The 26,301-nt window shown below is 39.2% G+C and overlaps 1 protein-coding gene across 1 annotated transcript in view; it reads left to right on the plus strand.

Moving 5' to 3' along the window:
- The window catches only part of SEMA5A (semaphorin 5A), a 460,689-nt gene that overhangs the window by 262,715 nt on the left and 171,673 nt on the right, over nt 1–26,301 (plus strand). Inside the window, exon 10 of the mRNA XM_077809175.1 lies at nt 21,866–22,073. Within this exon, the coding sequence (XP_077665301.1) occupies nt 21,866–22,073 (208 nt within the window). The remainder of the gene's footprint in view (nt 1–21,865; nt 22,074–26,301) is intronic.

Genomic DNA, 26,301 nt, shown 5'->3' on the forward strand with positions numbered 1-26,301 from the left:
TCCCCACCTTCATTCAGAGCTATGCAAACAGTTTTATATATTACACTGCAAAAATACCAGAAACCAGCCCTCCACGTGCTATACAGTTTGAGTCATGAGAGCCTGACTTAACAGGGGGTGGATAGAAATACCACAGACAGTTTTAAAAACTCTAAAACATTTCTAAATATTGTTTTCTGTCTCTTGTATACACATGATGGTGCGGTGGGGTAGTTACAGTTTTGTTGACACTTGTCTGGGATGACCTTGACTCTGGAAAGGATCCAGAGGCGAGCAACAAAGATGATCAAAGGGGTGGAAGGGAAGCCTGATCAAAGCTATGATCAAAGCTGAAGGAGCTGGGTATGTTTAGTTTGGAAAAAAGGATATCAAGGGGGGTTATGATAGCAGTCTTCAGATACTTGAAAGGCTGCCATAAAAAGATGGAGAAAAGTTGTTCTCTTTTGCCATAGAGAGCAGGACAAGAGGCAATGGGTTCAAACTACAGCATAACTGATTTAGATTAATTTCAGGAAAAACATCCTAATTGTAAGAACAGCAGGACAATGGAACAGACTGCCGAGAAAGGTTGTGGAATCTTCTTCACTGGAGGTTTTCAAAAGGAAGCTGGATCGCCACCAGTCTTGGATGGTTTAGACAGAGCAAATCCTGCATCTGGGCAGGGGCTTAGACGAGATGACCCTTGCAATCTTTTCTAATCCTATGATTCTATAATTCGCTCACTCATGACTTCAGAATTAATGGCACATGAGGCTGTATCAAACTGGTGCTTTGTGACTCTTTTACCCCATACCGTGGCATGATGTCCTTTATAATTACTTAATGTTTCAAAAATCAATTCGGAGGGGAGGGCTTCGGGAGGGTTCTCTCAATGTAATGTAGTGAAAAAAACAAATGTACTATAGTTATATTCTGGGGACAAAATTGACCTATAGGGAGGAATGAAACAGAGGCAAGCTCTAGGACAGGACAGGAAGAAGGTGGAAAACAAGTCAAAGGGTTAGAAAATAGTGGGGTTTATATGTATATATAATTGTGGGGTTTATATGTTTATATATATATATATTCCCTTTCTAAAGTTTTGCGTCCATATTTTTTGAGTGTTTTTCCTTTTCTTTCCTGTGTGTTTTGGAATTGTTTTGCTTTTTTAAAGGAGATGAGAAGCTGAGATGGAACATCTTTTTCACTGACAAACAGCCTGGAAATTCTGAGTTTAGGAGTCAAACTGGACAGTGAGGTATTAGTAACTGTAGAGTGTCCCTGCATTCTTATTGTCTCAGTAATTCCATTTCAATATATTATATTTTGCTTTACCTAACTCGAAAATGGGGTGGGGGATTTGCCCATTAATTAAAATATTTAACAATCATTCTAGGTGTAAGCCCCAATTCTGCAAGTACTTGTATAACTTTACTCACATGAAGAATCCCATTGGCTTCAATGAGATTACTCACCTGAAGTTACACATATGCGTGTCAGCCGGGTTGGAGCCTTTGGGATTATTTTCTTGAATTTTTTCACTCGTAAATCTTGTGAATTCCTGAAATATAGAACAGGAGATTGATTCTGATGGATGCCTTCCCTCCAATTCTGCCTCATTGTACAAGTCATTCTCAAACTGAAGTTGGATCATACCAAACTGATTCTTATTGCTCCAGCTTGTCTGAGGCAATGTTGGTTCTCTGACTTTCTCAGTATCAGTTAAGACTCCTGTATCTCTTCCTCTTTCTCCTGAGTTTTGCATCCAGCGCTCAGCCCCGGTACACACAGGTTTTCAAGGAAAAAGAGGTCCTACAGCAGCAACCAAATTTTTGTTGAAAGTGGTTTCACATTAAACAAACGATGTATTTACTGGTTTTCTTTCCTAAACTGCACTCCAACATGGATGAACAACAACTTTATATATTGCGGGGGGGAGGTGATGCTTAGCATTCTACCTGGACAGAACTAAGCCTTTTTGGGCATCACATTGTCTGTCTGTTTTGTCTCTTATACAGACTGAATGAAGGGTCGGGCAGTCTTGGTGCAAATGATTTCCAGATGGATAACTTCCTGCATTACATTTGCATAGGAAGTAGCTCAGACAATACCTTCATTTAATCAGGGCCCAAGTGATGTCGATAGCATTCCTCAGTGGTGTTTCAGTATTGGATATTTGCAGGGCTGCTACCTGGTCTTCTTTACATTTACCAGTCACTATGTGATTATCACTGGATCTAGGTCAGATGCAAATTTTTGCGAAGGTGGTCCTGCAATCATTGTTTAAGTAGACTGCAAGCCCCACTTCCTATAAGTACTGCTTGTGTATTCCACTCAGATGCCTCACTTCTGAAATCGCTCAAAGAAGTAAATATGGTCACTTACCTGTATTGTAACTGCTGTTTGCACCCACATCTGGAAAAACATGTGTTGCTCCCATGTTGTTTCTGAAGCTCTGGTGTTTCCGCACCTGGGTAGATTGTAGATTGGTGATTCAGCAGACCTCAGTGTTAATCATAAAGAAAGACCACAGGCTTGGCTCGGTGGTGAAGCCTTGGCCAGGTTTATTGTCAGCAAAGCACAGTCTCAGTGCCCGTATAGTGGATTACGAGTACAATAACACATGTTTGTCAGTGACAAGGTATCAGCTCCATCAACATTGTACTGTCTCCTCGGATAATACAAGGCTGCCTTTCCTATTACTCTCCTTTTATACATTAATACAAAAAAGTTACTTACTACATTCCAGATGTTAATTACCAACCTTGTACCTGATTGTTCAACAAACCCGCCTCGTCCATTATCCTGTCATTCCATCCTTATCTTACAAGGGGTCTGTGTGTTCCTGTACCATCCTCTTAGGAATGTATTTATGCAGTTAGCTGATACATTCCTAAGAGGATGGTAATTTATTCACATGGTTAGTTGCTACCTAATGCTACTATTCTAACACGGCCTACTTTGGTTCATATTTTTAGCTATGCCTAGGGCTCCAGCAAGCCCTACAACATATATTCCATGGCCCACCCTCTATCCCCTCTGCATCAGCATCTCTACTCTTGATGTTCAGTGCAAAGGAACTGAGGAGAGTTGGGGTGGCACTACCCTTAACTAGCCAAGAGAGGGCTAGAACCACAGGGTGCAAACACTGCCCCTACAGATACTGCTAGGCAAAGTTCTCTGGCTTCAGTGTGCTGGGCGCGTGCATACCTGAATGGAATACATGTCTGCACCTACATCTCAAAAAACAGCACTTATGATACAGGTAAGTAACCATCTTATCTGCTTTATAACTAAATAATGTTACTGCAGTATTCCCTATGTATTTCCTGTACTAAGTATAGGGAACTACAAGGTATATTATGGGACTGTTATCCAGATGCAGCAGCAAAATGGAAATATTTTAAAGGTGCCCCCTGTGCCTTGTTGGCTTTCCAGCCTTGATAGTGTCTTTTTAAACAGGCATGTAAAAAGTATTATCATTGAATATTCTGCCATCTGTATGACTCTGTGTTAGTCTCTCAGATACAGTGCATACTGAAATAATGTCATCCTAAAAGTAGTTCCAAGAGTTTGCATTTTTTTCAGAAATTGCGATTGAAACCATCAGAAGGTAGTGTCCTTAATCTCTGTTCCTTTCCCAGTGACTATTTCCACTGTTGTAGGGAAATGTAGCTTTAGGAAATCTGAATACATTGTATTATTGCACTTGCCATAATACATTATTTTGCAGGGCTTAAATAAATATTCCATTCTTTTGGCTAAATAGTGGATAGCATTTACCCTGTGACTGTACTAATACTCCTACTAAATATATTAATGATACCCCTCTCTTAAATTTCTGCTTTATTGAGATTATTTCCCTTTAATATTCAGAAATCAAAAAGGTAAATATTGGAATTATAATATATTTGATATTTGGACAGCTAATATTTTCTCCCTATTATCATTAAGATAGCATTTCAAAGAATATATACATAGCACTTTCCATGTTCAATGCATTGTAAAGAAAGTAAACACTCATTGGTTAAAACATTAACTTTAAACATATAGGGTTGATTTATACCACTCATTGTTCAGGTGTGATAGAAGTGGGCTGGGATACAGGGAATTCTTTATGCCTTGGTACAACCATACATGATTCAGACATAATCTGGTTCCCAGCTCTGGAAAACACAAATGTGGGGGCAGGATGCCTGGCCAGCATTGCAGGCAGTGTTCATATAGCATGCCCAGTTGGAGTGTTTCTGGATGGGACTGGTGGGGATGGGAGGCCTGGATATGTTCCCCTCACAAACTGAGGTTCCTACACTGGAGAGAGCAATGACTATCCCTGGTATAGAAAGTGGTACTGCCCACACTCACCTCAGGCCTAGGAACTAGGAGCTACCAAGCCTTTCAGAAGTGTAATACCTCCAGAAATTGAATGCTGCTCCTTACCTGCTGCTATTATAAACCTCAGTGCCCAATGTCAGCTATGTGCTATTTTTCTCACCAATGTTGTTTATTCTGTAGAATATCTTTAAATGTTCTGCCAAATATTTAAAGTCCTTCAGATATAATTGCATTTCTAGATCTTGTCACATATCCATGTCAGAACATCCAAATGATCTTCTATTTGAAATAATTTTAAAAACAGGGGGCGGGGGGGGGGAGAGAATAATATAAACCCATGGCTGTTGGACTGGGTAATTTGAACACAAAGTCTTGATTCTTCACTGCCTTTTATCTTGTGTCATCATTTCAACCTGTGCAAAGTGGGTATAAAATTATACGAATTGAGAATAATAATATTTAAAGTTCACTTTGCACAGTCATAAATGACTCCATAAGTCACTGGAGAATAAGATCTAGAATGAAAAAGCTCCAGTAATAGTGATTTCTTGTCTTTAATCACTTATGTGGAGATCTGCCATTCTGTTAACTACAAGCTAAACATGGTACTTTCCAAATGTCAGCAATAACTAGAACTGGTCAAATTATTCATTTGCAATCATTTTAACTGATAAGTGTAGCCCTTTATTCTGTGCATGAATTATCTGAAATTTACCTGGAGTCATTTTTCTTTCTGAAAATTATCCACAAAGGGTTCATGAGTTATACTAATTTGTTACTGATAGTGATTGAGGTAGTTTATGTCGACAAATTTTAGCCTGTTGTTAATGAACTGGTCACTTTGAGTATTTGCCATTTCATGTCACATGCAGTTATTTCTATACTCAGATTGGATTAACCTACATTTTATAAACAAGAGAAGTAATTTTTTTCTGTTCAGAAAGTATCCATAAGTCTTCATAATTGTACAAATATATTGGGTAAATAATAAAAAGAACTTTACAAATAGTCATGGGAGCATTTACAGTGTGAATAGTGGGGTTGCCACCAACCCAGGTTTTCCCAGGGTCATCCTTTTTTTGAGGTAGCTGTCATGGAAAACCTGTAAGGGTGCTCTAGATAGCTGGCAGTGTGTACTGTTTTATGGGCTTAGTCTCATCCCAGATGTGTCCCAGTTTTTGTACTCAGAGGAAGCAACCCTAGTGAATACTGTTGCAACCACTGCCAGCATTAAAATATCAGAATACCTCAAAGATATCAGCTTGTGGCTGAACAGCAGCTGGCTCAACCTAAACTCAGGCAAGACCAAGTGATGTAAATTGGACAGGAGAAATGATTTGAAGAATCTAGCCAAAACGTCTCCATCCCAGCCGCTATTCTTTAATATGGTGCAAAGCCTCAGGGTTTTTGACCCCTCACTAAGCTTGAATGACCAGCATCAGTTTCCAAAAATATCTTTTCACCTCCAACTTGCTTAGAAACATTGTCCCTTTCTCATAGATGAGGACTTGGCCACACTAATCCCTGCATTTGTCGTCATCTGGCTGGATTACTCGAATTCATTATCCTTGTACCTGAAGCTGAATCCAAAGATGATGGAGATGGAGCAGAACAATTGCCTGCCTTCTCAATGGCTTAGGCCACCAAGGGCATATCAGACTGAGTTCAAGTCCTCCTGGCTCCCACTCATTCTCCAATGCCAGTTTAAGGTCTTGGCCCTTGTCACAGGGTCCCTTTAAAGGGATATGTGCTCAGTCTCACCTATGACAGCCAATTCACCTTCCCAGGTAGGGAAGATTGAGTTACATGACTGTCAAGCCTCTGGGATAGATAAGGCAGAGGCCTGGGTGGGAAGAGAGGAGAGGCTTCAGCAGAGGCCTGCAGAAGGCTGCTGTGAGCTGCAGAGAACAGGAAGGCTCCTGCAGGAGACTCTGAGATACTAGGGGCAGAGGTGGATTAAGGTTTCGTGGGGCCCTGGACCAGAGCAAGTTGGGGAGGTGTCCCTCCCCACCCCTTCTGCCTGCAGTTCCACCCCCCTCACACTCCAAGACCAGAGAAGCTCTGTCCCCTGCTTCCCCCCTCACCATGGTCCCGGGGCAGCGACGGAGAGTGAGACTTCCCACAGCCCTGAGACTGTGGCATGGAGCTAGAGCCCCTCCAGACCCAAGGCCGCAGCTGGGGTCCAGGCACTGGGACTTTCCCTGACACCCTGCTGGGGAGGGGTCGGGGTTCAGGGGCTTCCCCTACTCCACCCTTCCCACCCACCCAGCGTTCCTGCCGGAGAGGGGTTGGAGTGCAGGGGTGCCCATTTCTCTGGGGCCCCCCAATTGGTCGGGGCCCCTGGGCACAGTGACTAATCCGCCACTGTCTATGGGAGAAAATGTTCCAGCCAGGTAAGGCTGGGAGTGGCCTGCCAAAGCAGGGAAAGATGGAAGGAAGAAGGCTTGGGAGTGGCTGCTCCAGAAGGAGAAGGAAGCACACCAAAAGAGTGAAACCTGAGCCCAGAGAGCAGGCAGAAGAGTTCTGAGAGAGACCAGATCCTGGCGGCTGTGATTGCAGAGCCATTGGCCATTATCTTTGAAAACTCGTGGCGAACGGGGGAAGTCCCGGATGACTGGAAAAAGGCTAATGTAGTGCCAATCTTTAAAAAAGGGAAGAAGGAGGATCCTGGGAACTATAGGCCAGTAAGCCTCACTTCAGTCCCCGGAAAAATCATGGAGCAGGTCCTCAAAGAATCAATCCTGAAGCACTTACATGAGAGGAAAGTGATCAGGAACAGTCAGCATGGATTCACCAAGGGAAGGTCATGCCTGACTAATCTAATCGCCTTCTATGATGAGATTACTGGTTCTGTGAAGGGAAAAGGGATGAAGGGAAAGCAGTGGATGTATTGTATCTTGACTTTAGCAAAGCTTTTGACACAGTCTCCCACAGTATTCTTGTCAGCAAGTTAAAGAAGTATGGGCTGGATGAATGCACTATAAGGTGGGTAGAAAGTTGGCTAGATTGTCGGGCTCAACGGGTAGTGATCAATGGCTCCATGTCTAGTTGGCAGCCGGTGTCAAGTGGAGTGCCCCAGGGGTCGGTCCTGGGGCCGGTTTTGTTCAATATCTTCATAAATGATCTGGAGGATGGTGTGGATTGCACTCTCAGCAAATTTGCGGATGATACTAAACTGGGAGGAGTGGTAGATACGCTGGAGGGCAGGGATAGGATTCAGAGGGACCTAGACAAATTGGAGGATTGGGCCAAAAGAAATCTGATGAGGTTCAATAAGGATAAGTGCAGGGTCCTGCACTTAGGACGGAAGAACCCAATGCACAGCTACAGACTAGGGACCGAATGGCTAGGCAGCAGTTCTGTGGAAAAGGACCTAGGGGTGACAGTGGACGAGAAGCTGGATATGAGTCAGCAGTGTGCCCTTGTTGCCAAGAAGGCCAATGGCATTTTGGGATGTATAAGTAGGGGCATAGCGAGCAGATCGAGGGACGTGATCGTCCCCCTCTGTTCGACATTGGTGAGGCCTCATCTGGAGTACTGTGTCCAGTTTTGGGCCCCACACTACAAGAAGGATGTGGATAAATTGGAGAGAGTCCAGCGAAGGGCAACAAAAATGATTAGGGGTCTGGAACACATGAGTTATGAGGAGAGGCTGAGGGAACTGGGATTGTTTAGTCTGCAGAAGAGAAGAATGAGGGGGGATTTGATAGCTGCTTTCAACTACCTGAGAGGTAGTTCCAGAGAGATGGTTCTAGACTATTCTCAGTGGTGGAAGAGGACAGGACAAGGAGTAATGGTCTCAAGTTGCAGTGGGGGAGGTTTAGGTTGGATATTAGGAAAAACTTTTTCACTAGGAGGGTGGTGAAACACTGGAATGCGTTGCCTAGGGTGGTGGTTGAATCTCCTTCCTTAGAAGTTTTTAAGGTCAGGCTTGACAAAGCCCTGGCTGGGATGATTTAATTGGGTATGGGTCCTGCTTTTGAGCAGGGGGTTGGACTAGATGACCTCCTGCGGTCCCTTCCAACCCTGATATTCTATGATTCTATGATTCTGAGAAAGGAAGGTCTGAGCCCAGTTTGAAACTGGTGTGAAGACTCTTTTGTGTTCGTTTTTTGGACTTTTACATCCCAGAAGGGGTAGGCTTTCTGTTAATGTCTTAGCTGGTGGGCTAAATCACTGAGAGGAAACTCAGAGAGGGATGCTGCAGGGTCACCTAATGCAATGAGGGTGTGCTCTGGAAGCGGAAACCCTGTTATGATCCTGACTTTCAAAGTAATACAAGGATCAAGCCCCTGCTATATCAAAGCCCAAATTATAGTGAGAATCACTGCAACAGCTGTGTGCTTTTCTAGGACAATGCAGATCACAGAGCCCAGGACAAAGCATGAGAGACCCGGGGAAAAAGTATTCTGTGTTGAGGAGATCTGTCTATGGAGAAAACTTTCAGAAGAGATCAGGTGAATCCAGAACCTGACCTCCTGCCATTAGGAAAGGCTGCAAAACCTTACACTTTGAAAAAACCTTTCCACCATAAGAATGATACCCAACACACTGACACTCCCTTCTATCCAATAACCCCTACCATCCACAAAACAAAAAAGGGGAAAGGGGGAATTAATAAAATTGAAAAAACTAAAATACATAGCCTAAGCAGAGTTTTGACCCCCAAAAGAGGAAAGTGCTAGACACTCCATAAAATCCGAAAGGGATGTCACTGTTGCTCTTGATTTTACCTGGAAGGTGCTCAGGTATTATAATGTTGGGCAGAACTATAAAATACAGACAGAATACTCCTGTGAATATTTATTTGTGCTAGTATCATGATGCTTTTGCTTTTTGCAAATGTTCTTCCTAATAAAATCTTGCTCTACCCAAATGTTCAGGAATAAGTAAATAAAAGTCGTGAATGCCAGCCAAATGAGTCAGTGGGGTTTATTCACAACAATATTTGTGAATAATTTTTTGCTGTATTTGCCCACCTTTAGTGATAGTATACAATAGATCTTCAAAGGAAATAAAGACCTTGTTATGACAGAACACTTCAATAAAATGTATGCTCTGTTTAAACTGCTGTGCCAAAATATGACTTGGAAGAGTCATCACATTTTAAAGCTGTATTACTCCAAATATTGTGCATGAGAGTTACCTTAAATAGGTTAGCCACTGAGAGAGCATCACCATAACATGACTCACAGTGGGTAGGTAGGACAATATAGCTATCACTGTAGTGGCAGGAGCTGAAAAACAGTTATAGCAAAGGTAAGCACTCCCTGTCCAGGCATAGCTAATCAGGGATAATATATCTCACCTTTGGGAGACTAGCAATGATCCAGGGTCTGCACATCATAATAATTTTATCATTTCCAAAGCTACTTTTATGTTGTGTGTTGTTCATTGCTGGTCTTTGTCCCATGCTAAGCCCTAAATCACAAAGGCTCTATATATCCTGCAATTCAATAATCTATCATTTATTACTTAATGTTCTCTTTTAGACTTAAGTTGCACATTTCTGTAGGCTTGCTCATTTTCCCTCTCTGAAATCCAGGCCAGGTTTACTGAACAAACTTTTTAGTGAGTCTCTGCTGAAAGGAAGCATGTTTTATTTCTGCTGTCCTCAGGGCTGCTGAAGACTTTGATATTTGAGTCTATAGTAAGCGGATTCTCCAAGTCTAGTTGTTTTACTAGAGACTGTGGTCTCTGTAAATTTCAGTACTGATGGTAGCAATCTTTATGGTTCCACTTTTTTCCTTTCAAGACCCTGGAAATCAAAATTCCACATCCCTTGACAGCTGTAATACTTCCCGTTCAGCTCCATTAAAATTCATAAAACGTCTGTCTCCTTTACCCTGGGGATTTTTTTAAACTACAATAAAGGTTGGATGTTGCCAACAAGTCTACATGTAATTACAGTAAAATGTCAAACAAGCATTCATGGGAGTATATGTGATTCTCACACAGATCTTGATACTGAATCTGCTTAGTCATCATCTGACTAGCTTTACGGAATAAAACTTTTCATGTTTGGGTGGGAAGCTAACTGAAAACAATATTTCTCAGGCACTGGAGTGAAACGCCGATTCTGAACCTCAGAGCCTAATTTTCAAATGCTGGCACAAAGAGTGTGCTTATTTGCCCATGTGGGTGCAAGATGGGTGATTGTGCAAACAAACAGGTACATAAGTATGCTGCTACAACTTTTTTTCCGCCCCCAGTGCACTCAGTGCCTTCCCATTCAAACGGTGGTCCTTACGTTTCAGCAGAAAATGCCAGCCTTTAACCTCAGATGAGACTTGAGGCAAAACAAACCCAAACATCATCCACTTGTGCACCACAATAAGATTTCTGTTTGAAAGGGAAAATATATACAATGGATCAGATATGGGAGACATTTAAAATATATTTTATCTATTGGCAGTCTTATCAAAAGCAGCCTCATAGCAGGCTCATTTCTCTTGGGATTGCTGAAAGGGTGTTAAAATTCTACTCTCTGTAATAATTGCAGAGGATATTCAAATGGATTATCACTAAAAGTATGCCCTTTCAGATTCTGAACAGTTTGCAAATGAATTCAATTATCTCGCCAATTTAGCAGCCCAGGTGCCTATAAGGAACCATCATGCCTTCTTGTTGATAACCATTATCAACAATGTAGCTCATTTCTTTCAGAAGTTTAATTTCCAGTCCTGCATTCACTCAAGTAGAAGCACTAACATTTACTTGGAATATAAAAGGCAAGGAGACAGTAAAAAGGGGCTGGAGCCAAAAATAATAAAGATAATTCTAACATTTTACAATAGTATCCTGGCTTTTTAGGGTTTATCTTTCAAAACTACTTTTACTATAATCCAGAGGGTTTTTTAAAAAAATGGGATCACAGAAATACTGACACTTTTAAACCGAGTACATAATAATTAAAAGCAGAAATTGTCTTCATTCCTTATGGGCTGCTTTCAACATTCTCTGCAAAAGAAACAGCTAATTTTTTCATGTTTCTGGTAATGTTGATAATGTTGAAACTAAATACTCTCTGGTGTTTAGATCATTGTACACTTAGCAGGGCACTATATAACTATGTAGACATAACTTATCTCATACCTCTTACTAAACAGTAGTTACTAAAAACCATAGCCGCTGTTATCAAAACCAAGAACAGACTGTACTTTTTTTTTTCAATTGCCAGAAAACATTCTTTAAATATAAAGATGCTATGAAATGCAGCATTGTGAGAGTAGATGAGTTAGTGGTGAGCAGAAGACACTCATAGTTCACCTGAGGGAATAATTGGAGAAGTGAGTCATCTTTGCTCTTTTTCTTTCTGGTAACATTTCTCTTTCTCTTACAATGGGGGTGACTTTATTTTTGCCTGGACTTTTCCCAAAAGTCTTTAAGGTATGGAAACTTGGGTTCCAGTCCTCTCTACAAATATTAGAGATTCATAAGCCAGCCTCTCACATCCAAATACCTCTGAATGTGAAAGCAGAGTTGAATTTAAACCCAGGAGCTTGAAATATCAGTAATATTTTGACAGGTTTCAGAGTAGCAGCCGTGTTAGTCTGTACCCGCAAAACGAACAGGAGGACTCGTGGCACCTTAGAGACTAACAAATTTATTAGAGCATAAGCATTCGTGGGCTCCAGCCCACTTCATCGGATGAATAGAATAGAACCTCTTTTTACATACAGTCTGTGAGGTGACTGTATCACATACAGTCCTCAGCTAAAACCTCTCCAATGCATCATCACTGACCTACAACCCATCCTGGGCAACAATCCCTCACTTCCAGAGGCCTTGGGAGGCAGGCCAGTCCTCGCCCACAGACAACCTGCCAACCTGAAGCATATTCTCACCAGCAACTACACACCGCACCTTAGTAACTCTAACTCAGGAACCAATCCATGCAACAAACCTCGATGCCAACTCTGCCCACATATCTAAACCAGCGACACCATGACAGGACCTAACCAGATCAGCCACACCATCACCAGTTCATTCACCTGCACGTCCACCAATGTGATATACGCCTTCATGTGCCAGCAGTGCCCCTCTGCTATGTACATCGGCCAAACTAGACAGTCCCTACATAAAAGGATAAATGGACACAAATCAGATATTAGGAATGGCAATATACAAAAACCTGTAGGAGAACACTTCAATCTCCCTGGACACACAATAGCAGATTTAAAGGTAGCCATCCTGCAGCAAAAAAACTTCAGGACCAGACTTCAGAGAGAAACTGCTATTGTGCTACTGCTGAGCTTCAGTTAATTTGCAAATTTGACACCATCAGGATTAAACAAAGACTCTGAATGGCTAGCCAACTACAAAAGCAGTTTCTTCTCCCTTGGTGTTCACACCTCAACTGCTAGAAGAGGGCCTCATCCTCCCTTATTGAACTAACCTTGTTATCCCTAGCCTGATTCTTGCTTGCATATTTATACCTGCCTCTGGAAATTTCCACTACATGAATCCAGCGAAGTGGGTAGTCACCCACGGAAGCTCATGCTCCAATACGTCTGTTAGTCTATAAGGTGCCACAGGACTCTTTGCTGCTTTTACAGATCCAGACTAACACGGCTACCCCTCTGAAGCTTCACACTTTCTTGTCAACTGTCTAAATGGGTCATCTTGATTATCACTACAAAAGTTTTTTTCTCCTGCTAATAATAGTTCATCTTAACTAATTAGCCTCTCACAGTTTGTATGGTAACTTCCAACTTATCTGTATGTGTGTGTCTGTATATATATATCTTACTATATGTTCCATTCTATGCATCCGATGAAGTGGGCTATAGCCCACGAAAGCTTATGCTCTAATAAATTTGTTAGTCTCTAAGATGCCACAAGTAGTCCTGTTTTTTTAGTAATATTTTGGTTTCTGGAGAAGATCCTGAAGTAGAAAGAGCCTATTTCCCTGTTTGTCATTTGTGGCCAAAAGCAGTTCTTGCCAGACTTCTAACATTCCAGCCTAAAGGCCATGTGAACCACTCACAAGTTTTCAAGACCCTCCAAATCCCACTCAAACTTCATTTGCATCAAACCTGAGTTTCACCTGCATGTCCCATCTATATCAAACATACTGAGCCCTGTTCTTTGATATGCACTGGCTTTTTATGATGCTCCAGTGACACATAGCAGCCATAAACACAATTTAACTGGTAGGTTTATGACTGCTTATCGTTGCTAAACCAATGCAAAGCAACTAGAATGTACTAGTGACTCACTCACTAATGAGAGTTAGGGAAAGATGATTTTTTGTTTTTTTTCTGTATAATAGAGAAGATGCTTACTCTTTATTTTTAAACCAAGAGATTTTTGGCAGTATCTGTACTCATGTTGAGAGCACCAACTCTGTCGCTCTGGATCACACGGGTATTTTTCAAAATCTAATTAAACAACTATGACAAACTACTTATACATTTTTTTTGACAGAAAATATTCTTCTGCAATGTGTTACAGAAAACTGTTAGAAAACTAATGTTAGAATCTGGAAAAAGCCAGATCTTAAGTTTTTATAGCTATTTCCCTTGAGTAATATGATTTTGCAAAGAAATTTTTTTAGCAAAGCCATTTTATTTATACTATCTAGTGTTTAAAAGTTAGTCTTTTCTATTAGAAAAGTAGGATCCACAGCTTGTAACTCTTTTAAGGAAATCACAGCAAAAGTCTGCTACCTGCTGTTTTTCTATATAGTCCATTTGGTAGGGACCTTTGTTTTATGGTTATGTTTGCCTTAATAACAATATATTTGTTTTGTCTGTACTGTTGTTAATTTTGCCATTGGCTGGTCTTGTATCTGTCTTTATCATGATAATGAGTTGTAGAAGCAAGGCAGCTGAATGGCTGAAATGCTTCCTGTGTTTATCACATTTTTTATTCTTTACTAAGTCTGCCAACTAGAACATGTTCAGATTTTCAATCTGGATTTATGATAAACTGAAGAGTGTAAAGAAAATAAAACTCACTGTTTATTATCTTATGCCAAGAGTTGTTTTAAAAATAAGAAAAAAGAACAAAATAGCCTAATACTCTCATTGTCTTATTCCAGAAGATTATAAGATCTTTGGGGGGAGAGACCATCTTGTTCTGTGTTTTTACAGTGTCTGCTGCAGTGAGGTTCTGGTCCATGACAAAGGATCTTAAGTACTACCACAATAATATTTTTTTCAGAATTCATTCAGAGGGCTAGATCAAATTCAAAAGCAAATATTTTTCTCAAAGCACTATTCCAATCATAAATCTAAAATTTGATAAATGAGTACTGGGCCTTCTTACAACTGATCTTTTTCTCTTTATAGGGTATGTTTAATCTCCGGGAACATAATCATGGCCTGTGTGAACTTAATGGAAATTTTGCCATTGATTTCAGTGGGGCCGGGAATTGACCAAAGGTCTTTACAAACATATGTGAGCCTCCCAAAGTCTAATAATAGAATCATAGAATTGTAGGACTGGAAGGAACCTTGAGAGTTTTTCTAGTCCAGTCCCCTGCACTCAAGGCAGGACTAAGTATTATCTAGACCATCCCTAACAGGTGTTTGTCTAACCTGCTCTTAAAAATCTCCAATGACGGAAATTCCACAACCTCCCTAGGCAATTTATTCCTAATATTCTCTCTGAACAGAATAATTTTCTCCTGCTAACCAAAGTCATGTTCTCCCCAATGGCTGGGTTTCCTATCAATCCCTGCAGTGAGGGAAGATATCTGTGTTTATATTCTTGCTCAGGAACAGGATGTTAATCAACCACTTTGGACAAGATCTGTACATGTCCTCAGATATATAAAAAGAAACACTCTACCTTAAAATCTTGAAGACCATAATACTGTCATATTTTGATTTAATTACATATTAATTGTAATATGGTTATATTGTAAAGTTAATGTAAATATTACTTCTGACACAAGTCAACACTGATTTTTTTTGGAAAAAGTATAGATGCTTTTAAGCAAATTCGACATTCATGCAGTTTTTCCTTTCAAGAGAGAATTTTTCATGTTGAATCATTTCCTTTGTCATTTTACACCTTTTACAAGTACGTCTGGAATATTGCTACTAGTGCACTATGAAAAATAGATTATAATGAACTGCAAGGTCAAATTAGTTAGGAAATATTGCATTTTGGAAAGCATTCAGATTATACCCTGTGGGGAAAAAAATATAATCTGTGGCTATTATTTTTACATTTTGAATCTAAATAGACATTTGCTAATTTAAAAGATTTGTTTACAACATATCTGATCTTTGTGCTGATGAATGTTGTAGTGTTTAACCATAAACTGTACTCCTATGGTTTAAGATATACTTGACAATTTACTTCTTGTACATATATGCAAACTTAATTCCACTATCGCTCTAGGTGCTGCATTGATAACTTCAAGTCATTCTCTCTGTCTTGTACTGTCTGCTTCTCTTCTTGTTTTTTCGTTTGGTCCTTCTGAGATTTTAAGTGTTTTTCCCCAAACAGAGAGGTAGAGTTTTTTCTTCTTTAAATAAATAAATGAATAAATACAGCCTTACAACTACTTTTTTATGGCTTGTGAGGAACAATTTTTCTCCAAGGATTCAGTAAGCTTTCACAAACATGAGCTGTATTTATAAATGTTTGTCTTCTTTTTCTCTTCAAGAATTTGTAAATGCTTCATTGTGTGCCCCTATTCCTGGCTGAAAACTTTCCAGAAGTAGGAGTTCTGTTAGTTTGCTTGTAGGCTTATTTCTTGTTGTCTTTTACAAGTTTCAGCCCACGCTTGGTAGTCATTTAAATAGTTCTTCCTCTGCAAGCCATCTAATTTCTGTGGCATTTTCTATTGCTGTTGTTGTGTTTTGACTCCATTAAACCACTTTCATCTCGAGCTTTGTTTCTCATTTTTAGTGATTGTCCTTTTCTTTCTTTATCGTTCATTTTTTGTTCACTGTAGACCAGGTTGTCTCCAAATTTGCTCTCTGCAACCTTGCCTCAAATTTTCCATTCAATTATTAATTAAATGTCATGTGTCATTATAGGTTTCAGAGTAACAGCCGTGTTAGTCTGTCTTTGCAAAAAGAAAAGGAGTACTTGTGGCACCTTAGAGACTAACCAATTTATTTGAGCATGAGCTTTCGTGAGCTACAGCTCACTTCATCGGATGCATACCGTGGAAACTGCAGTAGACATTATATACACACAAGGGACCATGAAACAATACCCCCTCCCACTCCACTGTCCTGCTGGTTTTATAGAGACTTTATATATATATATATATAGAGAGAGACATTATAGACTTACTGGACCCACCATATGCTATTTCAGCCAGAAGCCTTCTTTGATTTTTCATCATCCTCATTCACAGTACTTTAGATATCCACTATACAATTGCTCATTTAGCAAGTCTCTTTATGCAAACGTTGCTGTACTACTTACATAGCACTTCAGTGAGTTGGTTCCATCTTGCCAATATTGGTTTTTTTTCCTCCTCCCCCACATATCCAGTCATTCTCACCGGAAAACAAAACTGTCAGTTGTCTGGATCCATTCCTGCTTGTCTTGCATAATCCCAGAATGTGAACATGCTATTCATTAATATTCTGAAATAACTGTGGGAGATGTTGTCAATATTTGTGTTGGTGCTAGAACTTTTATTGTATCCATGGAAGGGAAAGTTATATCCGTTAGGAAAGTATACATTCATCATAGTACATTCATTATGGCTATTTCCTGTGTCACTATGGTTCTGAAGTAAATATTTATGTGGGGAATTGTGATAAAGTGGCCCAAAATGTTTCTTGCCCCAGAGAACTTTGAGCAATATTCTAGTTTTGTTCTTCTCCCCTGCCCCCACGCCCACACACTGCCTTTCTTTTTAATTTTAGAGTGGACCAGGATGCATGGTTGATGCTGTCCAAATACTTGCTATCTGTCTTCCCCATTCCATAACTTACACATTTTGAATTTCCATTTGTCTTATTTGGGTTAAATGCACAGTGCTGCTCCGCACCTGTACCAGGAACTGTTTGTTGTGTTAGGCCCTGTCTCTGTAGGATACATTAACAGGTTTCTAACTTTAAACAGAGGGAACAGACTGAGACCCTATTTACACAATTTTTGCCCTGGTGGCAAGCAGTGTGAGCTCTTGCTGGAGAGATTGAGGCTTGGTGCTATGGGGTTTGCAAAGCCTTTTTATTGTAAGCTCATCAGAGCAGAGCTGTCTTTACTTTGGGGCACTTTAAAATATTTTTTCTTTGTGGATATACTTCCTTTATATATAATGTAGTTTATTGTCTCAATGATTACTTCTATACATTCTCACTTACATTCTGTAACCAAATTATGTAATAAATAGTTATAACAATAATTGTGTGTTGTACTAAAAATCTGCCTACAGGACTGTTATTTATCACTGAAATCACATAAAGTAGTTTTTTATCAAGAGTAAATTTTCCAGTTGTCATGCAGGATTTTAGCTGCGAGTCACTTTAAAATCCCAAAGTCACACAACTATGACCCCATACAACACTGTTTAAAAAAAAATTACTGTAACATATGTACACTTCAAAGAAATACTGTTTGGTAGGGCATTCACTTTTTCAGTGGCACATTTGAATGTAATTACATATTTTCAATTACTTTAGGGCCAGTTTTTCAAAATTTGGGCCCTAATTGGAGTTGATAAATGCTTGTTTTTACATTTGCACTGACAATTTAGATAATTGTGCTTAAATGGGGATGAGTGCATGCAAAAATTAATAAAATGCACAGTTAAGGTTACCCAAACAACATTAACAGTTCCTCCATCCTCTTCTATCCCATGCACATTGTGTGTGTCATAAATATAAAGGGAAGGGTAAACCCCTTTGAAATCCCTCCTGGCCAGGGGAAAGCTCCTCTCACCTGTAAAGGGTTAAGAAGCTAAAGGTAACCTCGCTGGCACCTGACCAAAATGACCAATGAGGAGACAAGATACTTTCAAAAGCTGGGAGGAGGGAGAGAAACAAAGGGTCTGTGTCTGTCTGTATGCTGGTCTTTGCCAGGGATAGACCAGGAATGGAGTCTTAGAACTTTTAGTAAGTAATCTAGCTAGGTATGTGTTAGATTATGATTTCTTTAAATGGCTGAGAAAAGAATTGTGCTGAATAGAATAACTATTTCTGTCTGTGTATCTTTTTTGTAACTTAAGGTTTTGCCTAGAGGGGTTCTCTATGTTTTTGAATCTAATTACCCTGTAAGATATCTACCATCCTGATTTTACAGGGGGGATTTCTTTATTTCTATTTACTTCTATTTTTTATTAAAAGTCTTCTTGTAAAAAAAACTGAATGCTTTTTCATTGTTCTCAGATCCAAGGGTTTGGGTCTGTGGTCACCTATGCAAATTGGTGAGGCTTTTTATCCAACATTTCCCAGGAAAGGGGGGGTGCAAGTGTTGGGAGGATTGTTCATTGTTCTTAAGATCCAAGGGTCTGGGTCTGTAGTCACCTAGGCAAATTGGTGAGGCTTTTTACCAAACCTTGTCCAGGAAGTGGGGTGCAAGGTTTTGGGAAGTATTTTGGGGGGAAGGATGCGTCCAAACAGCTCTTCCCCAGTAACCAGTATTAGTTTGGTGGTGGTAGCAGCCAGTCCAAGGACAACGGGTGGAATATTTTGTACCTTGGGGAAGTTTTGACCTAAGCTGGTAAAGATAAGCTTAGGAGGTTTTTCATGCAGGTCCCCACATCTGTACCCTAGAGTTCAGAGTGGGGGAGGAACCTTGACAGTGTGTAAGATAAAACTTTTTGAGGAAAGACTGAGGAAGGAAGCTTTTATAAGATCTTGAAGGAATATGCAACCCATAGCAAATGTCAAATATACTAAATTGTATAGGAGACTTGTAGAACCACAGAACACTGGCATACAGTCACTGGCTTTGGCTTTGAAAGTACATTTCTATAATACTTGATCTCTGACCATCATACAACCCTGGCATGTAAAGTATCTACATTTTGGTACAGCTTTTATGAGGTTCATAGCTAAGTGACCTGCTAAGTATTTGTATATACAAAAGTATATATTTTCGGGAAGATCCACCAAATATGTGTCCTGTAAGTGATCTCTTTTGGTAAAGAGAAGTAAAGGTTAGCATTTTCTTGTCAGCCATACATAATCAAGTGTAGTTGATGGTGAGAATGTGAAGTCAGGTGCACTAAAGTTCTAAATGCATCGGTACTAGGCAATCATCCCGTCAGTGGCTGTGAGATAGTTCAGATAGGTCTCATTAATTTTCAGAGTAATTCATACAGTGATGTGGATTTTGAGTATAGAATTAGATCTTGGTTTGTGGTTGTTCTGCAGCTGATTATACGGGGCAGAGTTAAATTTTTTAGATTACTTTAATTGCCAGTTTCCATACTGACCAGTAATTTTAGTGGAGTTACTTCTGGATTACACTAACCTAAAGGAGAGTAGTTGAGACAATGTAACTCGAACACTCAAAGCACACAATTAAAATAGAAGCTCTTTTTCCGTCCCGATTTCCCCTTGCTATAATTAGCATTGCCCAGGCTTCCCTGTCAGAGGGTTAACACCACCGCTAACCTGCTGCAAAATGCTTCAGAGTTAGGGCCAACAGCCTGCTTCCTGCTCGTGGGCTCAGCTTCTCCCAGCGCACACCGGGCACCTGGCCTTCTGCAAAGCAGCTGCCCTGGCTGCTTGCCCTCATGGAGTCTGACCCCAGCAACAGGGAACCTACTGGAGAAGACCCCAAACTACCACACCCAATTCCAGAAGCTTCTGGATGTGGAGTGCTTAATCTGCCTAGCAACAATGACCGAGACACAACTCACTCCTACCTCCCCCCCAGTGGGTCTCTTAAAGAGATATCTCCCTATTAGGCACATGGGTTACACTTGAATGGTCAGAATCATGACCTCTGAATACATCTTGTTTAGGCCTTCAGATTACACTTGCATTTCACAGAAAATAAAATCATTTAATACCATTCTCTATATCTCTCTCCTCTCTTGGGATAAACATAATTTGGAAGGATTTACTGAAGAAAAGAATATTTGTTTAAAACTACCCACTGACCTACGTGGCCCTCAGTCCAAAAAGTTTGCCCACCCCTGTTTTAGACTTAGCCGACTGTATAGATTTGGTGTTCAAAGACTCTAACTGAGACTTAGGTGAACAAAACCTAAGCTTTTGGGGACTTTCAATTTCTTCTCACTGTATTTCTGTGGGGACTGAACTGTTGAGATTTTAATTTGTTTTCTTTATTTGTGTTTATGTATAACTGTGAAGGTAATGTCTGTGGATTATAAAATAGTCATGTCATGTTGTAAAAATTAGATTATTATGTGTTTCTTTATCATAAGATTTTATAAAGTTATTTAATTAAATTTATTTCTTTTGGGACTCCAATGTGTGGAGGCTGACCCTGTGCTATCCTTGCTGAAAATCCTTAGAGACTGAACTCTGGGTTTCCAACTACTTTCTGTGGGAGTTGTTCTTTGTTTTTTTGGGGTTTTTTTAAGGCACTGTAGACGGGAAATGAGGTGAACTCTAGCCCAACGAAAGGTTACACAAGCTTTTACTCCCATGAGCATTCCTCATTCACATAGGTTGCCCCATTTGCCTGAAAAGGGCAACTTGTATGGATAAGGATTATTTGTGTAAGTAAGACTGGGCATGACTGGGCCCTTAATGCTCACCATTTGCAGCACATGGAGAATCACATAGTACTCTCTTTCAGCCAGACCCTTGTCTGGTGTTTACACCAGATGAGAATTTGGTCCTTTGTTTTCATATTAAATATTTTTAAATGTTGAGAATACTTAATTGTATTCAGAAATCTCATAAATGATCTGGCATCGAGTTGGCGTGATTAACAGTTTTTGCTCAGAAGTGACCAAATGAAAGGTAGCATGCAGAGTGAATCGCTGTATTTCTCAGTCAGCAGAAAGGTGATTACTTTCTCTAGTAAGGACCAAAATGATTAGACAATCTGTGTGAAGCACTTGTACTTTATAGTGTTATACATCCTTACTGAATAAACTTTGTGCACTCCCTTAAAGAGATTACTTTGTCTAATAAAAGCTATACTATTTGTTCATAGTCTGTAGTTAAATTCATTCATTTACAAAAGCAGATCAAGTGAGGCAACAATGTACTTTATTATTTACTGAGTCCTTTAAAAATAGTCAGGTATACTGTAGCCTTGTAAATTAGAAATGATGGGAATGTCTATACACTCTCTGATTATAGTTCTCGTTATAAATGGATTCTGTAGATGTGTGCCCATAATAGCTGAGCTTTGAATGTAGATCTTCCAGTATTTACTATTTTAAAGTGTTTGTCTGATGCTCCTAAACTGCTTTGCCATTGTTTGTTTTATAAAATATTTATAGTTGTTCAGTTTTCTTTCACTTGTATAGTGGCCAGTTTACACTAATAGAAAAACCCAGCTGAATCCTCCAAATTATAGGGCCTCTTACAAAACCTCCCAATGTGGGAGAAGAATAGTTTCTGAGACTGCTGAGAGGCATTGAGTAGGTAGTGTTCCCTGTATGATTTCCAGTTTGTAATTTTCCCCTTTGCCTTTACAGACTATGGCACTATTAAGAAAGTACTTGCTCCAATGAATCAGACTTCAAGCAGCTGCTTACTTGAAGAAATTGAGCTCTTTCCAAGGAGACAGAAGGAACCTATCAGGAGCCTGCAGATTCTGCATAGCCAGAGTGTTCTGTTTGTGGGGCTGCAAGAACATGTAGTAAAGATTCCCCTGAAGAGGTGTCTGTTTTACAAAACACACAGGTACGAAAGATCAGAGAAGCACATAATGAAAGGGTTTCATGGAAGGAAAAGGGATATTTGTAGGAATCCAAATTAATGTATGTTTATAACAATGGATCTAAACCTTTTGTTTACATTGCTTAAGAGAGTACTGTCCAGGGACTTTTTGATATTAACTAATTTGTTACGATTAGAAGAATCTCCCAAGAGATTATGATGATATTTTAATGTTAAGGTATATGATTTGATCTGTAGGAATTAATCAATAAGTAATTACTTGTAATACAAATAAGTCTCCAATATCATGTGGCAGAGAAAATGGTATTTGAAGATCTAGCAGATGTAGCCACCCTGGGATGGAAGCCAAATGTATCTGAACACAATAATGCATCACTTATGTTTCTTCACTGTCTGAAAAGGAGTCTCTCCTTCCCCCCACCCCCAAAAAATATATTATAAAATTATGTTGCCAAAATGTAGTTTGGTAAATATGCTTCACATTCACAGGGTGGTTTGGTTGGCATTTGATTTTATGTTTTTAATTCATAAATTCAGGGACAACTTTAAAATACTGGTAGATCTTTTTCTTCCTTTTAAACTTCACTGTAATGCATCAAATTGAATGTCTCTGGGGATTCAGAAAGAAAGTTTGAGAAGAACAAAGAGTTAAGGAAAACCTAGCTGGGGAAATTGTTGTTTAGGTACTTTGCGGGGTTGGAAAAACATAATAACGTTAACTACAACTGTGTGACAATGACTGAATAGCTGAGTACTATTCTTGTTACAAAAAGGAAATTAAATATCTAAAATTTGCCACCTAAATTCAGACAAAATCTTATAACAAAGAAATTCAGATTTCAATGTGCAACTCTTTCCATGTTTCAACCCATGGTTCTTCTCTCTCATGGCACACGTGCTGTTGACAGAAATGCTTTGGCATGGGAACTAGACCATAGCTGGATGCAGTGGGCCAGATCTTCAGCTGATGTAAGTCAGCTTAGAGCAGGGTTGATTTGATTTAAATCATGGTTTTCTACATAAAAGTTGTTTGTTATAACCTTAATACATATTCTTCACAACTCAGAGGTAGAAGTAGGTTTCAGTTTTAGAAGATACAGGCTATACATTTTTAAAGAGTGATATATTTTGAAAACTTTTCAGATTAGTTTTACAGCTATATCAGAAAAGAATGATTGTTTGGTTATTTCATTTACCAAATATAATTGAAGCAGATATTTATGAAGTCATTGGGAGGTGAACTATCTCCAGTTCAACAGGTTAATCATTTAGTATTTGGAGAATTTTCTTGCCATGCTGTATTAGGAGGAGAACATCACCAGACAGACATTTAAATTGTTTTGTTTAACTAAAACAACAATATTAAGTATTCTGGATATTTTTTCTTCAACAGCAAACACATAATATTTTAACAAAAGAGCATATGTTCCTTGCTTCTCATATTTATCTCCAGACTTCTCCTTGACCAGATCTATTCGACCCCCAAAAATCTTCTATTCATTGAACTTTTTGAAACTTTGCACTTTTAAATAGAGGTAAGGGATTGACTGTGTACACACAAATTTGCAAAGGGACAATAGAGCTGAGGTCTGTTATTTCTCACTTATATTTATTTATTTATTTATTTATTTATTTACTTTAAAACATTTTTGCTGTTAACAAGCAGGTTACCTCGGGAGACAAAAATCCACAGTTTGAGAATTGAAAAACTAAACATTTCTGATGGTATCGTCTAGACAGTACTGAGTCTCATTGGGTAGATAGAAAGATTAACCTAAATAATCTATACGGAAGCCCCTGGAACCCCATAAGATTGGGTCCCTAATCCATGAACTATTGGAAATCATTTACAAAACTTTTCTTAAACATTACATGAATATATTGTCTCATACTATAGAATTAGAATTTATAATCCCTATTCTATTATGAGATATTTTTGAGTTATAATGCATCTTAACTAAAACTATCTTTAGATTGAGGAAAAAGCAAAAAGCATTTTATCAAAAAAATCCTATTTAAACAAAAATTCTTTTTTTTTTAAATCAATGATTTGTATCCACTCTGGCATAGAGCCATTTACTTCAATAGAGCATTGCTGATTTACATCAGCTGAGGATGGAGAAACAACTTCTTGATTTAGCCAGTTGAAGCTAGAATCTTATTGTTATAGTAGTTATTTTTATTGTGTATTCTGCTGTTGCTTGAATGAAGAATCCGCACATCTGGAAAAGGAAAATGTCCATTAATATAGCCTCATGCTTCTTCTGTTCACTTGACTGCTGAACCATCATCACAGCATTCTCCCTCTGTTAAAGAGATTTGAAAATATATTCTTCAAGATCCCTGTTTATTTTAGAAAGAGAGAGAAGTGTTGTTATGGAGTGACTGACACCTTGACTTGTGTCAGAGGCCATGTGTAACCCCCTGCTTTTATTCTCCATCACACCAACCCATGCCCTCTTTAACTGTTATGTTTAAGCATTAGAACATAAGAACGACCATACTGGGTCAGACCAAAGGGCCATCTAGTCCAGTATCCTGTCTTCCAGCAGTGGCCAATGCTAGGTACCCTGGAGGGAATGAACAGAACAGGTAATCATCAAGTGATCCGTCCCCTGTCGCCCATTCCCAGCTTCTGGCAAACAGAGGCTAGGGATACCATCCCTGCCCATCCTGGCTAATAGCCATTGGTGGACCTGTCCTCCACAAATTTATCTAGTTCTTTTTTGAACCTGGTTATACTCTTGGCCTTCACAACATCTTCTGGCAATGAGTTCCACAGGTTGACTGTGTGAAAAAATACTTCCTTTTTGTTTCTTTTAAACCTGTTGCCTATTATTTTTCATTTGTTGACCCCCTCGTTTTTTTGTTATGAGAAGGAGTAAATAACATTTCCTTATTTACTTTCTCCCAACCTGTCATGATTTTATAGATCTCTATCATATCCCCCCTCAGTCATCTCTTTCCCAAGCTGAAAAGTCCCAGCCTTATTAATCTCTCCTCATAAGAAAGCTCTTCCACACCTCTAATAGTTTTTGTTGCCCTTTTCTGAACCTTTTCCAATTCCAATGTATCTGTTTTTGAGTTGGGGCAACCACATATGCATATAGTATTCAAGATATGGGTGTACCATGAATTTATATAGAGGAATATGATATTTTCTGTCTTATCTGTCCCTTTCTTAACGATTCCCAACATTCTGTTAGCTTTGTTTGCTGCTGCACATTGAGTGGATGTTTTCAGAGAACTATCCGCAATGACTCCAAGATCTCTTTCTTGAATGGTAACAGCTAATTTAAACTCCATCAATTTATATGTATGGATGGGATTATGTTTTCTAATGTGCATTACTTTGCATTTATCAACAGTGAATTTCATCTGCCATTTTGTTGCCCAGTTTTGTGAGATCCCTCTTTGCAGTCTGCTTTGGACTTAACTATCTTGAGTACTTTTGTATCATCTGCAAATTTTGCCACCTCGCTGTTTCCTCCTTTTTCCAGATCCTTTATTGACCAAACAGTCTGCATGCATGAAAATTGCAATATGAGCACAGTGCTATGTTTATTCTGAGCAGAGATTTATAGAGGTGTATGGATTAAATCACAAAACAAAACAGATGTCACCGATTTGGCTGTGGTACTGGACTCCATGACTTACAGCAAAATTCTTGGATTTGGTACCTCAAATACCATCGCATTACCTCACTCTCCCTTTTCTCCTATTTTTCTCTCTACTAGAGCTGTTCATTGCAAATAGCTTTATATTGTACTCGTGTATTCAACAGTATTCTTTTTTCTTATAAAATAAACTACGTCGTTCTGTAGTAAATGTCCAAAACATTACAGTTTAGAATAGTTACTACTTGCCATTATTTGATATAATCTGTAATGTGCTTTAAGATATTACTAGACGCTATTCTTGTATTTTTATAAGGGCTTGTCTTCACTTGGAAATTTACCAAGATAATTATTCCAGAACAGTAATCTTGGTATGAAATCTCATGCGGACATTCTTATTTTAGAGCAAGAGTGTCCAGGGACTTATACTAAAATAACTAAATACGTATTTTGATAAATTTCCAACTAGAGAAGCCCTAAGACTGGATGTTGAACACTGTTTTACAATGTTATACTATACCATTGTAAGATAGCTGCTAGATATACTGGGGACAGTATTGACTTCAGTGGAGCTATGACAATTTACACTAGCTGAAGATCTGTACTATTAAAGG

Source organism: Eretmochelys imbricata, chromosome 2 (genome assembly GCF_965152235.1).
Source record: "Eretmochelys imbricata isolate rEreImb1 chromosome 2, rEreImb1.hap1, whole genome shotgun sequence".
NCBI lineage: Eukaryota > Metazoa > Chordata > Testudines > Cheloniidae > Eretmochelys > Eretmochelys imbricata.